The sequence below is a fragment of the Myxocyprinus asiaticus genome, chromosome 23 (assembly GCF_019703515.2).
Source record: "Myxocyprinus asiaticus isolate MX2 ecotype Aquarium Trade chromosome 23, UBuf_Myxa_2, whole genome shotgun sequence".
NCBI lineage: Eukaryota > Metazoa > Chordata > Actinopteri > Cypriniformes > Catostomidae > Myxocyprinus > Myxocyprinus asiaticus.
The window spans coordinates 45,425,425-45,438,496 of NC_059366.1; the positions used below are offsets into that span (position 1 = coordinate 45,425,425).

General features: G+C 35.5%; 1 protein-coding gene across 1 annotated transcript in view; it reads left to right on the plus strand.

Annotated features, from left to right (window-relative positions):
* LOC127414375 (DNA nucleotidylexotransferase-like) overlaps positions 1–13,072 on the plus strand; it is a 161,334-nt gene that overhangs the window by 29,085 nt on the left and 119,177 nt on the right. Inside the window, exons 5-7 of the mRNA XM_051652369.1 lie at positions 1,625–1,696; positions 1,808–1,931; positions 7,934–8,066. Coding sequence (XP_051508329.1) covers positions 1,625–1,696; positions 1,808–1,931; positions 7,934–8,066 — 329 coding nt within the window. The remainder of the gene's footprint in view (positions 1–1,624; positions 1,697–1,807; positions 1,932–7,933; positions 8,067–13,072) is intronic.

The window sequence follows — 13,072 nt, forward strand, 5'->3', positions numbered from 1 at the left end:
ACGACGACAGGCAATTAAAAAATGGAAAATTCTGTTATTGTTTACTCACCCTCATGTCGGCTTTAAAGCTCCAAAAAAACACTTCATATGACTCTAGAATCAATGAGAATTTTCTAGTGCTGCAAATAACAATTATTTTGATAATCAATTATTTTTCCAAATAATCATATAAAATATCCAAAAAATATTTCCTGTATTTTGTAAAAAAAAAAAAAAACATTAAAAAACATAAATGATTGCATGCTATAATGTGTACAAAAAGTTTTAAAATATAAATGTTACAGTATAAATTGCATGTACTGTAGTTTTTTAAAAACTTGAGCGCTTAGTGAATTCTTTTATAGGAATATTCTGGGTTCAAGTTAAGCTCAATTGACAGCATTTGTGGCATAATGTTGATTACCACACAAATTAATTTCGAATTGTCCCTCCTTTTCTTTTAAATAAATAAATAAATAAATAAATCTGTGTTCCAGCGAGGCACTTACAATGGAAGTCAATGGGACCATTTTTTTTAGGGGTTAAAAGACTGAAATATGAAGCTTATATTATTTTATAAAAGCACTTACATTAATTCTCCTGTTAAAACTCATGTATTATTTGAGCTGTAAAGTTGTTTAAATCATCGTTTTTAAGGTCGTTTTAGGGTTTATGGTGTTACGTTGGCAAGGCAACGAAATTGTATAATTAAACAGAAAAAATTAGTAAGTGATTTTATGACAGTAAAATCATGTTAACACACATATTGTTTATGTCTTGTGTCTATACTTTTAAAACAGTGAGTATTTTAATGTTTACAGATTGACCCCATTGACTTCCATTGTAAGTGTCTCACTGGAACACACATTTGTGCTTAATTTAAAGAAAAGGAGGGGCAAGTCAAAATGCATTTTTGTGATAAAGAACATCATGCCACAAATGCTGTTGATTGAGCTGAACTTGAACTTGAACCTGGAATATTCCTCATTTGCATTAAAGACAACAATTTTGCAAAATGGAAATATGCGCATGACTTTGAATTCATAACACGTATACATTAGAAAATATAGAAATATTAGCTAAATGTAAGTGAAGCGCATTAAATGGCACAAGTACTCATTTTTAAAATGAGTTCAATCACGCAACTGGATTTTTCAATACTTTAAAGTGACTGCTATATTCAGCTAATCAATAACAACATTTGCTGACAGTTATTTTCATTATTGATTAATGTAATAGTGAAGACACTGCACGTCAGGTTTGACATTAATGATACCAAACGGCATTCGTTCACGCATGTATCGTAACCACTGTCGATGCACCAAGTGTGATATTATTATTGACATTTTCAGTGATACACTGTGAAACAAAAACACTCAAAATGTCACTAATAATATAAATAAAGAATAAACTGGTTCTGAGTTTGTGAGACAGCTTGCAAAGCATCTTCACAAGAGAGCGAGAGCAATGGGAGACAACGCAATGAGCGTTTCATTAGAGTTAATTAGGTAATTAACCGGGATGATGTGTTTGTGTGCAGACTCACAGAGATTGTGTTTAATCATGACAGCTCACCGATGTGTAGAACTGAATATGACTTTATGACAGCGACACAAACTACATTTCCATGTCTTTATTTTCATAGGACATCATTGAATGTGGAGTATCGTCTAAAGCTCAGGAGATACTGAATGATGAGAGATACAGAACGCTGAAGGTAGGGTGATCAAAAGTCAATTTTACTTTAAGCCGTTTTAAGACTTTAGAAATTAGCAAACATATAGGTGTGAGAAATGATTGTTAATTAGTGTGTCTGTTTGTATGTAAGCTGTTCAACAGTGTCTTTGGTGTTGGACCTAAAACAGCAGGGAGCTGGTATTATAAAGGACTCCGCTCATTTGAACAGGTCTTGACGGAACCCACTATCACACTGAACCGGATGCAGACTGCAGGTAAATACTTATTCTACTACAGGTGTTTCTGAAGAGATGCTTTCAGAGACACTTCAGGGAGTTTGGACTTTTAATGGCAGCATGAAATTAAAGGAATAGTTCACCTGAAAATAAATTTTGTTTTCCTTCTGAGGAACACAAACAGATTCTAAAGAATGTATGAGGTGTTTATGTCCAGACAATGTAAGTCAATAAGGTCAATAAAGTCAACAAAGCTCCAAAAAGGACATAAAGGCATCATAAAAGTGGTTGAATCCATGTCTTCAGAAGTGATATGCTATCAGTTTTGGTAATCAGTAATCAATTCATGATGGATAAAATGAAGTCCTGTCATTGAATACCCCTTTTCACTCTAAAATTTGTCACACTTTGGAAGTAAAATGTGATAGAAATACATTTAATGTTGACAAATATTTTGGCCAAAAATGTTGTATTCCTTATTTCACCCTTTTAAAAATACCGTGACAGTACCATGGTACAGTGATGGCATCAAATGGTAACACTGTGTACAATAGTAATACCATGTTTTTAGACATGTAGTACCATTGTAATGCAATGTTTTTTGGGACATGTACCATAGTGATATTATGTTTTTGGACATGCACTGTGTAACTGGTAATACCATGTTTTTAGACATTTACCATAGTAACACAATGTTTTTGGACATGTACTATGATAATACCATGTTTTTAGACATTTACTATGGTAATACCATGTTTTTTAAAATGTTCTCCCCTTTTCAACTCACTACGCGCCCCATTGAGAGCGAGAACCACATTATAGCGACCACGAGGAGGTTAACCCATGTGACTCTACCCTCCCTAGCTACCGGGCCAATTTGGTTGCTTAGGAGACCTGGCTAGAGTCACTCAGTATGCCCTGGATTCAAACTCGCGACTCCAGGGGTGATAGTCAGCATCAATACTCGCTGAGCTACCCAGGCCCCGCAATACTGTGTTTTTAGACATTTACCATAGTAACACAATGTTTTTGGACATGTACTATGATAATACCATGATTTTAGACATTTAATATGGTAATACAATGTTTTTAAGCATTTACCATAGTAACACAATGTTTTTGGACATGTACTATGGTAATACCATGTTTTTGGATATGTACTATGGCAATACCATGTTTTAAGACATTTACCATAGTAACACAATGTTTTTGGTCATGTACCATGGTAATACTATGTTTTTGGACATGTACTATGGAAATACCATGATTTTTGGACAGTTACTATCATAAAACCATGTTTTTGGACATATACCATGGTAATACCATGTTTTTGGACATTTACCATCATAATACCATGTTTTTGTACATGTACCATGGTAATACCATGTTTTTTTTAGGAAATATACCATGGTAATATCATGTTTTTGGACATTTACCCCCATGATACCATGTTTCTGGGATATGTATTATGGTAATACAATTTTTTTGGACACTTACCATTGTAATACTGTGTTTTTGGACATGTACTATGGTAATACCATGTTTTTTTTGGAGAGTTACCATAATAATATCATATTTTTAGGATAGGTATCATGGTAATACCATGTTTTTGGACATGTACCATTGTAATACCATGTTTAGTGGACAGTTACCATGGTTATACCACGTTTTTGTACACGTACGTTGTAATACTATGTTTTTGGACATGTACTATGGTAAAACCATGTTTTTTTTGGACAGTTACCATCATAATACCATGTTTTTGGACATGCACTGTGGTACTGGTTATACCATGTTTTTAGACATTTACTGTGGTAATACAATGTTTTTGGACCCATATTATGGTAATACCGTGTTTTTTTGGACATTTACCATAGTAATACGATGTTTTTGGACATTTACCATAGTAATACCATGTTTTTTGGACAGTGACCATGGTGATACATTGTTTTTGGACATTTACTATGATAATAGGCCTAACTTACTTTTTACATTTACATTTATGCATTTGGCAGATGCTTTTATCCAAAGCGACTTACAGTGCACTTATTACAGGGACAATCCCCCTGGAGCAACCTGGAGTTAAGTGCCTTGCTCAAGGACACAATGGTGGTGGCTGTGGGGATTGAACCAGCAACCTTTTGCTTACCAGTTCAGTGCTTTAGTCCACTATGCCACCACCACTCCTTTTTGGACAATTACCATGGTAATACTATGTTTTTGGACATGTACTATGGAAATACCATGATTTTTGGACAGTCACTATCATAAAACCATGTTTTTGGACATATACCATGGTAATACCATGTTTTTGGACATTTACTATCATAATAACATGTTTCTGGACATGTACCAGGGTAATACCATGTTTTTTAGGACATTTACCATGGTAATATCATGTTTTTGGACATTTACCCCCATGATACCATGTTTTTTGGACATATACCATGGTAATACCATGTTTTTGGACATTTACTATCATAATACCATGTTTTTGTACATGTACCATGGTAATACCATGTTTTTTAGGACATTTACCATGGTAATACCATTTTTTTTGGACACTTACCATTGTAATACTGTGTTTTTGGACATGTACTATGTTTTTTTTTTTGGCGAGTTACCATAATCATATCATATTTTTAGCCGTGTTTTTTTGGACATTTACCATAGTAATACCATGTTTTTTGGACAGTGACAATGGTGATACATTGTTTTTGGACATTTACTATGGTAATAGCCCTAACTTACTTTTTGTGCAGTTACCATGGTAATACCATGTTTTTAGACATTTACTGTGGTAATAAAATGGTTTTGGACCTGTACTCTGGTAATACCATGTTTTTTTTGACAGTTACCATAGTAATACCATGTTTTTGGACATTTACCATAGTAATACCATGTTTTTTGGACAGTGACCATGGCAATACCATGTTTATTGGTAGTTTACCATGGTAATAGGCCTAACTTACTTTTTGGACAGTTACCATGGTAATACCATGTTTTTTGCACGTGTACCATGGTAATACCAAGTTTATTGGACATTTACCATGGTAATACCATTCTTTTTGGAAATGTACCATGGTAATACCATGTTTTTGGAACATTTTGTCAGTGAAAGTAGTCCATAATTGTTTTCACAGAACCCATTACTTCTGATCACATCATATTTTCAAAGTGTTTGAATTTAAGCCACATCTCTCCTCTTTAAAGTAACAACATGGTGAAAACATACTAAATGTTCCTGTCAAAGTGCAGTTGTCACTGGTCATTTCTCTGGTGTTATTGCTCTCTGCTGGTCTGTGGGTGGTTGTATATCTGGAACCATTGGCTTCTGGCTGGTTAATTTGCTAAAATTACTCTTCTGTTTACCTGTTGTGCAGCGGCACTTTCATCTCTGGCTGTGTGGTACACAAAGCCCCTCGGAAAATAAATCTGCTCATCGATAAGTCTGCTTGCATATGGAATACCACTTATTAAACAAAACCCTCTTGGGAGCTTTGAGGAGGTGGTATATAGCGTTTGTGACAGTTTTCATGGTTACACATTCATAACTCATCAATCAAATCTGGGGAAAGGCCAGACACGGAAAGGCCAACCATGTTTCTGCTGTTATCTCATTTCTGAATTGTAATACAATGTTATTGTTCCCTTTTATAAAGCGATTACCTTATCTGACCAGTTCGCACTAGTTGTTCTTGTATCGTCTCGAGTCTTAATATAGATTTATGATCTAGAACTTGCTTGTTAATTACTGATTGTTTGGAAAATCTACTATAAGATGAAAGTTTAATGATGCAGTGGTTGTTGCGTCCTCAGCCCACTTCTCTACTATTTTTCAGTCGTCAGGCCTCGTAATTTTCTGCCACTGTTACCGTTAACTTTGGGTACTTGTTTGTGACCTGCTGATTTATAAACAACACAGCGGCTTCAAACAATTATGCAGATTGCATTTGGGAGATTTCCAGTGGAGTGTAAGGCGGTACAGATTGCAGCTTCAGTGTTTGTAGTGATTTCACTGGCTGTGTGGTTGTGTACTGATGTTTATGGTGAAGTTTAACGTTGTATTTTGTGTGAAAGACAATTATAAATGTAAGACTTGAATGAACGAATGAAATAAAAGCCATGATTTTCCCAGCAAGGACTTTGTCTCTGTAATAAAATATGAGAAAAGGATTTAAATATTTTAAAGATTAAAACACTTATTGGACTGTACTTGTGAAAACCAAATGAAGATGTTTTCAGAACATCTGGTGATTTCATGAAGCAAAAGCTCACCATTAACTTGCACATCTTATCATGTGGCTTGTTGAGTGTGTTGCCATGGAGACACGGAGTGTGTGGAGGCTTCATGCCATCCACTGTGGCATCTATGCTCAGCTCACCTTGTGCCACAAGGAGGTTACCCCATGTGACTCTACCCTCCCTAGCAACCAGGCCAATTTGGTTGCTTAGGAGACCTGGCTGGAGTCGCTCAGCATGCCCTGGATTTGAACTAGTGAGCTAGTGAACTGGTGGTAGCCAGCGTCTTTTACCACTGAGCTACCCAGGCCCCCTGTGTATGCTCATGAGGTTCCAAACCATGTACAATGGTATTTGTTTGTACCATAGTAATACCATGCTTTTTGGACACACCATGATGAAACCAGGTTTTTTGCACATGCACCATGATAATACCATGTTTTTTTTTTGGACATTTACCATCATAATACCATGTTTTTTTGCACATGTACCATGGTAATACCATGTTTTTTTTTGGACACATACAATCATAATACTATGTTTTTTGCACATGTACCATTGAAATACCATGTTTTTTTTTGGACATTTACCATCATAATACCATGTTTTTGGCACATGCACCATGGTAATACCATGTTTTTGGACATATACCATCACAATACCATGTTTTTTGCACATGCACCATGGTAATACCATGTTTTTTGCACATGTACCATGGTAATACCATGATTATTTTTGGATATTTACCATCATAATACCATGTTTTTTTGCACATGTACCATTGAAATACCATGTTTTTTGGACACATACCATCATAATACTATGTTTTTGGCACATGTACTATGGTAATACCATGTTTTTTTGGACATATACCATCATAATACCATGTTTTTTGCACATGCACCATGGTAATACCATGTTTTTTGGACATATACCATCATAATACTATGGTTTTTGGCACATGTACTATGGTAATACCATGTTTTTGGACATATACCATCACAATACCATGTTTTTTGGACATATACCATCATAATACTATGTTTTTGGCACATGTACTATGGTAATACCATGTTTTTGGACATATACCATCACAATACCATGTTTTTTGTACATGTACCATGGTAATACCATGTTTTTTTATTTTTTACATTTACCATCATACTACCATGTTTTTTGCACATGTACAATGATAATGCCATGTTTTTTTTGGAAATATACCATGTTTTTGGCACATGTACCATGGTAATACCCTGTTTTCAAGCATTTTCCATGATAATACCATGTCTTTAACATGTAAATACCATGGTATATGAATAAGGTAATGATTCAGGACCATTGTGTTGCTATCTAAAACCACCACAGTACTCAGTTTTGTAAGTCATAGAAGGTTAACAGCATCGGGACACGTGCAGGACCTGAACACTTAATAGAGGATTTTAAGAGCCTGTGACAACTCTAATTAATGCTCTTCACACACAAACCATAAAAGCAGACTTTAATTAAAGATTTTTAGTGAGAGTGTTGCCAAAAAGCACTTGATAGTTAAACAGTTGACTGTTTTTGGTAGAGCTTCAGTGTCGAAGCTGCAAATTCACTCCTAACGCTCTATAACGCTTTATGCCTCAGCAGAAAATGTGGATTTCACACGTGTAGCAGTATTAAGCAACAGTACACCTGAAATTGAGAATGACCTGCTTGTGTTTCTCTTGAAATGTTTGTATTACATCTAGTGGACATAGTTTTTCATCCATTCATTTGTTAGTTATCCTGTGATTATTTTCATTGACTCTTCTCAGGGTTCATGTTCTATGAAGACATCAGTAAACCTGTGAGCAGGTCAGAGGCCGATGCACTGAAGACTATAGTAGAGGAAGCTGTTACCTGTGTCAACTCTTCTGCCACTGTCACCATTACAGGAGGCTTCCGCAGGTAAACAATGGTTCTTTTGGAATTCTTTATTCATGGGGTCCTTTCATACATTTTTTTTAATCATTTGATTATCATTTGATTTGAGGTCTGTTTGCTGCATATTTGTCAAATTTTTTTTTGTATGCCAAAGCCTTTATGTATCATACAGTGATCTGTGTAATTACACAGGCTGTTTTTTTGCTGCTGCGTTCTTAAGACTTCTATATAAACACCCTCTTAAGATGAAAATGAAATGAGTAACAGCATTTTACCACACACACATTAGCTTCAGCTTTGCTCTTGGGTCAAATCTAGTTTGTAACTGTAGCATCCTTCAATAAAAGCCTCTTTGTCCAGCTGCTATGTATTCTTCAAAGATGTATTCGTCTGTCTGACGTTAGAAAATTATTACAGTAAAACTGCAGTATAGATCAGAGTGTTTCTTTCTATTTTTGTGATATCGAGTATTTCAGATAAACCTGCTCCTAAAGGTCACAAAAACAAAATGTGCAGTGGTTGGTCACTCAGACATTTCCTGTCTTAGTAGGCGGTTCTTGGCCAGAGCTGCAGGGTGACGCAACACAAAGCATTATTGTATACATTTACACGAAATAATTCAAAAACAACTGTGCTAGAATTACGCTGCTGAATAAGGTGATAATGCTTCATCATCTTGTTACATGAGACTAGTTTTCTTTTCTTTCTTTTTTCTTTCTTTTTTCAATCCATCCTTCTTTCTTTTATCCATCCATTCTTTCTTTCTTTCTTTCCATCTGTCATTCTTTCTGTCATCCATCCGTCCGTTCTTTCTTCCTTCCTTTCTTCTTTCCATCCATCTGTCTTTTTCTTTCTTTCTTTCTTTCTTTCTTTCTTTCTTTCTTTCTTTCTTTCTTTCTTTCTTTCTTTCCGTCCATCCATCCTGCTTTCTTTCTTTCTTTCTTTCTTTCTTTCTTTCTTTCTTTCTTTCATCCATTCTTTCTTCCTTCCTTCCTTCTTTCTGTCCGTCTGTCCATCTGTCCTTCTTTCTTTTTCTTTCTTTCTTTCTTTCTTTCTTTCTTTCTTTCCATCTGTCTGTCATTCTTTCTTTCTTTCAATCCATCCATCCATCCTTCTTTCTTTCATCTGTCCAGTCTTCCTTTCTTTTTCCATCCATCTGTCTTTTTATTTCTTTTTCTTTCGTTCTTTCTTTCTTTCTTTCTTTTGTCCATCCATCATCCTTCTTTCTTTCTTTCTTTCTTTCATCCATCATCCTTCTTTCTTTCTTTCTTTCTTTCATCCATTCTTTCTTTCTTCCTTTCTTCTTTCCGTCCGTCCATCCGTCCTTTTTTCTTTCTTTCTTTCTTTCTTTCTTTCATCAGTCTGTTCTTTCTTTCTTTCATCCATCCATTCTTTCTTTCTTCCTTTCTTCTTTCCGTCCGTCCATCCTTTTTTCTTTCTTTCTTTTTTCTTTCTTTCTTTCTTTCTTACTTTTATCAGTCTGTTCTTTCTTTCTTTCATCCATCCATTCTTTCTTTCTTCCTTTCTTCTTTCCGTCCGTCCATCCTTTTTTCTTTCTTTTTTCTTTCTTTCTTTCTTTCTTTCATCCATTCTTTCTTTCTTCCTTTCTTCTTTCCGTCCATCCATCCGTCCTTTTTTCTTTCTTTCTTTCTTTCTTTCATCAGTCTGTTCTTTCTTTCTTTCTTTCATCCATCCATTCTTTCTTTCTTCCTTTCTTCTTTCCGTCCGTCCATCCTTTTTCTTTCTTTCTTTCTTTCTTTCTTTCTTTCTTTCATCCATCCATTCATTCTTTCTTCCTTTCTTCTTTCCGTCCGTCCGTCCTTTTTTCTTTCTTTCTTTCTTTCTTTCATCCATCCTTTCTTCCTTTCTTCTTTCTGTCCGTCCGTCCTTTTTTCTTTCTTTCTTTCTTTCTTCCTTTCTTCTTTCCATCTATGTCATTTTCTTTCTTTCTTTCTTTCTTCCGTTCTTTCTTTCATCCATTCTTCCTTCCTTTCTTCTTTCCATCCATCCATCCTTCTTTCTTTCTTTCTTTCATCCATCCGTTCTTTCTCCCTTCCTTTCCATCTGTCCATCCTTCTTTCTTTCTTTCTTTCTTTCTTTCATCGTCCGTTCTTTATTTCTTTCTTTCTTTCACCCATCTGTTCTTTCTTTCTTTCCATCCATCCTTCTTTCTTTCATCCATACTTTCTTTCTTTCTTTCTTTCATCCGTCTGTTCATTCATTCTTTCTTTTTGAATAAAGTTTTGAATCAGTTTCCATTAAAAAGTGTATATCGTGATATATATTGTAATCAACCAAACATTTCAAGAATGTTGCAATATAAATTCAGGCTTATATCGTTGCATCTTCTGAAGAGATATTATGGCTTTGTGTGATGAACAAACTAAAATTGAAGTCATCATTCACTGATAATCTTCCTCTCCTCTGCATTTCTCAAATATAATTTGCGTTTGGATATATTGTGATATGAATGTACTTCAGTATAGCATTGATGACTAGTGTCAGTGGTTATTGTGTATATCGGAACCGAATGCCATGCCTTTCAGCCACCATATGTCATCAAAAGACTTGGAATATTGCACTCAAATAAAATTAACACTTTATGAAATAACATTTATTTTTATAGTGATTTTTTTTTTGTCATTTTTGGAGCTCAATCACATCCATCCTTGTTCTCTTCCACCTGTATGGAAAAGAGCAGTGTGAACATTTTCCTAAACATCTCCTTTTGTTTTCCATGGAAGAAAGTAGTATGGCTTTGGAATGACATAAGTGAGTAAATGCATGATTTTCTGTCAAGCTGTGAAAAGCACTATATAAATAAAAATGACTTATGACTAAATGACAATCTCTTGCTTGAACTATCTTTAGTCTGACAGCATATTATATTTAGTGCTTTATAGGGATATACAAGAAGACGGCAAAATATATATGAAAGATGAGCAAGGATATGAAGGCCGTCTAAATAGATATAAAACCATCTCAGACCTCCGCGGTCGACTAGTGTTCATCTCTGCAAAAACTATAATAATAAACACTTTTTTTGGTGCTCAATAAAGCCATCACAAACCTTCATTGCATGTTGGCCACAGCATTCATCAAACGCAGACATGTGACATTGACAGAGAGTGTAATTGAGCGAGTATGTTGAATTTGGTGAGGTTTTGACTATAGGGCGTTTAGTCACGGCTGCAATACGAGTGTTCCTCATAAGATATTCTCTATCTATCTCTCAGGATGACTAATGTGACTAAGCATCGGTGTAACAGGATTACCACAGTGAGAAAACATCATGTTTACCTCGAAACACTCTTCTTAAACTTTATTGCTAAAAATGCAAATCTGTAACAGTCTGTTGAACTTCCTGGAAGCTTCCCACTTTGGCCGTGACAGTTTTAGTAAATTCCTGGATTTACCTCTCAGTGCTGTAAGAATAGTTTATGCTTTAACATCTTCAGAGGATCTGAGTATAGACAGTGACATATAGACTGTCTCTTCACAAATCTGTGGTGCAGAACGCAAATGCAGTAGATTTACTAAAACAAACACTGAAGAGCAAAGTAGCAGGTGTTCCTGTAGTATTTATCAGCCTAGTCTCATAGAAACACGTTACTATACATTTTAGCTAAATTAGTTTTCCATGGCTCGTTGTACGTATCGTGTCAGTTTCCTGGTCAAATGAACACTAGAGGTGCTGCAAGAACAAAGACTTTCATTCACTTTCACACAAATCATGAGTAAAACGGCAGATTATCAGTTCATAAACACTTACTTTTCACTCTGTTCCTCACACAGTGCTATCTTATGACATCTAAACACTTTTGCTATAGCGCATGACTCGTTTTAACATTTGCAATATATAACCAACTTCATTTTCAAGCTTGTTCATGTGTGATTAAATTGCACGGTAGCTCAACTGATAGAGCGTTGCACTTGTGATGTAAAGGAGCGGGGTACGAGTCCTGAAGAGCACACGAGTCGACACATGAGCCCAAAAGTGTCATAGAAGCACCACAAAATGACACAGTTGTGTTTTTCATCTCACATTTGCTTTTTCTGACACTATCGGTTAGATTTAGGTTTAGGTTTAAAGTTTAGGGTTGGGAGGTCAGTTTTGTTGATTTAAAAATCAATAAAGCATTAACTCTAAAAACCTCATCTGTTTGGGAGAACATTTAACTTGCTTTTAGCGCCACACAGTGGACATTTCACCTCGATACGTGTAATGGACCACATAATATAATTTTGCGAAAATGTTGCCACAGTCACATAATAATCATGAAAAATGTTATGTAACAACATTCTGACATTTTTACATTTTGGCTTTTGGGGCCTCTGTAGGAAATAATATGAATGCACAAACATATATATATGTACGCCTGGAACGCATCCTTATTTAATTTTATCTCTCTCTACTCAGTAATCTGTCATTCTGTACTTTTTTGTGTCGTTTTAGTAGATGTGGCAAAAAGCACCAAAAAGGATAAAGTCTCATTGAAAGAAGCATTTTTCTAATGGTTTAAAATATGGTTTTGAAAAGGTAATTAATCCATTCTTTTTACATCAGAACATTTTTGAGCATTTAGTTCAGTTGAGATCAGCCTGATATTAATTACATAGAATGATGTCATCATTAGTCTTCTCTATCTGACAGCGTCTGATTGACTGAATGTTTATATAGCCATTCAGCTGTTTAAATGAACTGATAAGTAGTAAATGAAAAGAGTAGGGGTGTAACCCCCCGGTGTCCTGGCCAAACTCCCCCCATTGGCCCTTATCTATCATGGCCTCCTAATAATCCCCATCCATTAATTGGCTGTATCACTATACTCTCTCCTCTCCTCCAGTAGATTATGTGGTGAGCATACTGGCGCACTATGGCTGCCGTCACATCATCCAGGTGGATGCTGCACACTGGTGGTGGTTGAGGAGATTCCCCTGTTCACTATGTAAAGCGCTTTGAGTGTAGTGTCAGAAAAAGTGCTATATAAATGTAACGTTCATTCATTAATTCATAATAGTACAGTAAC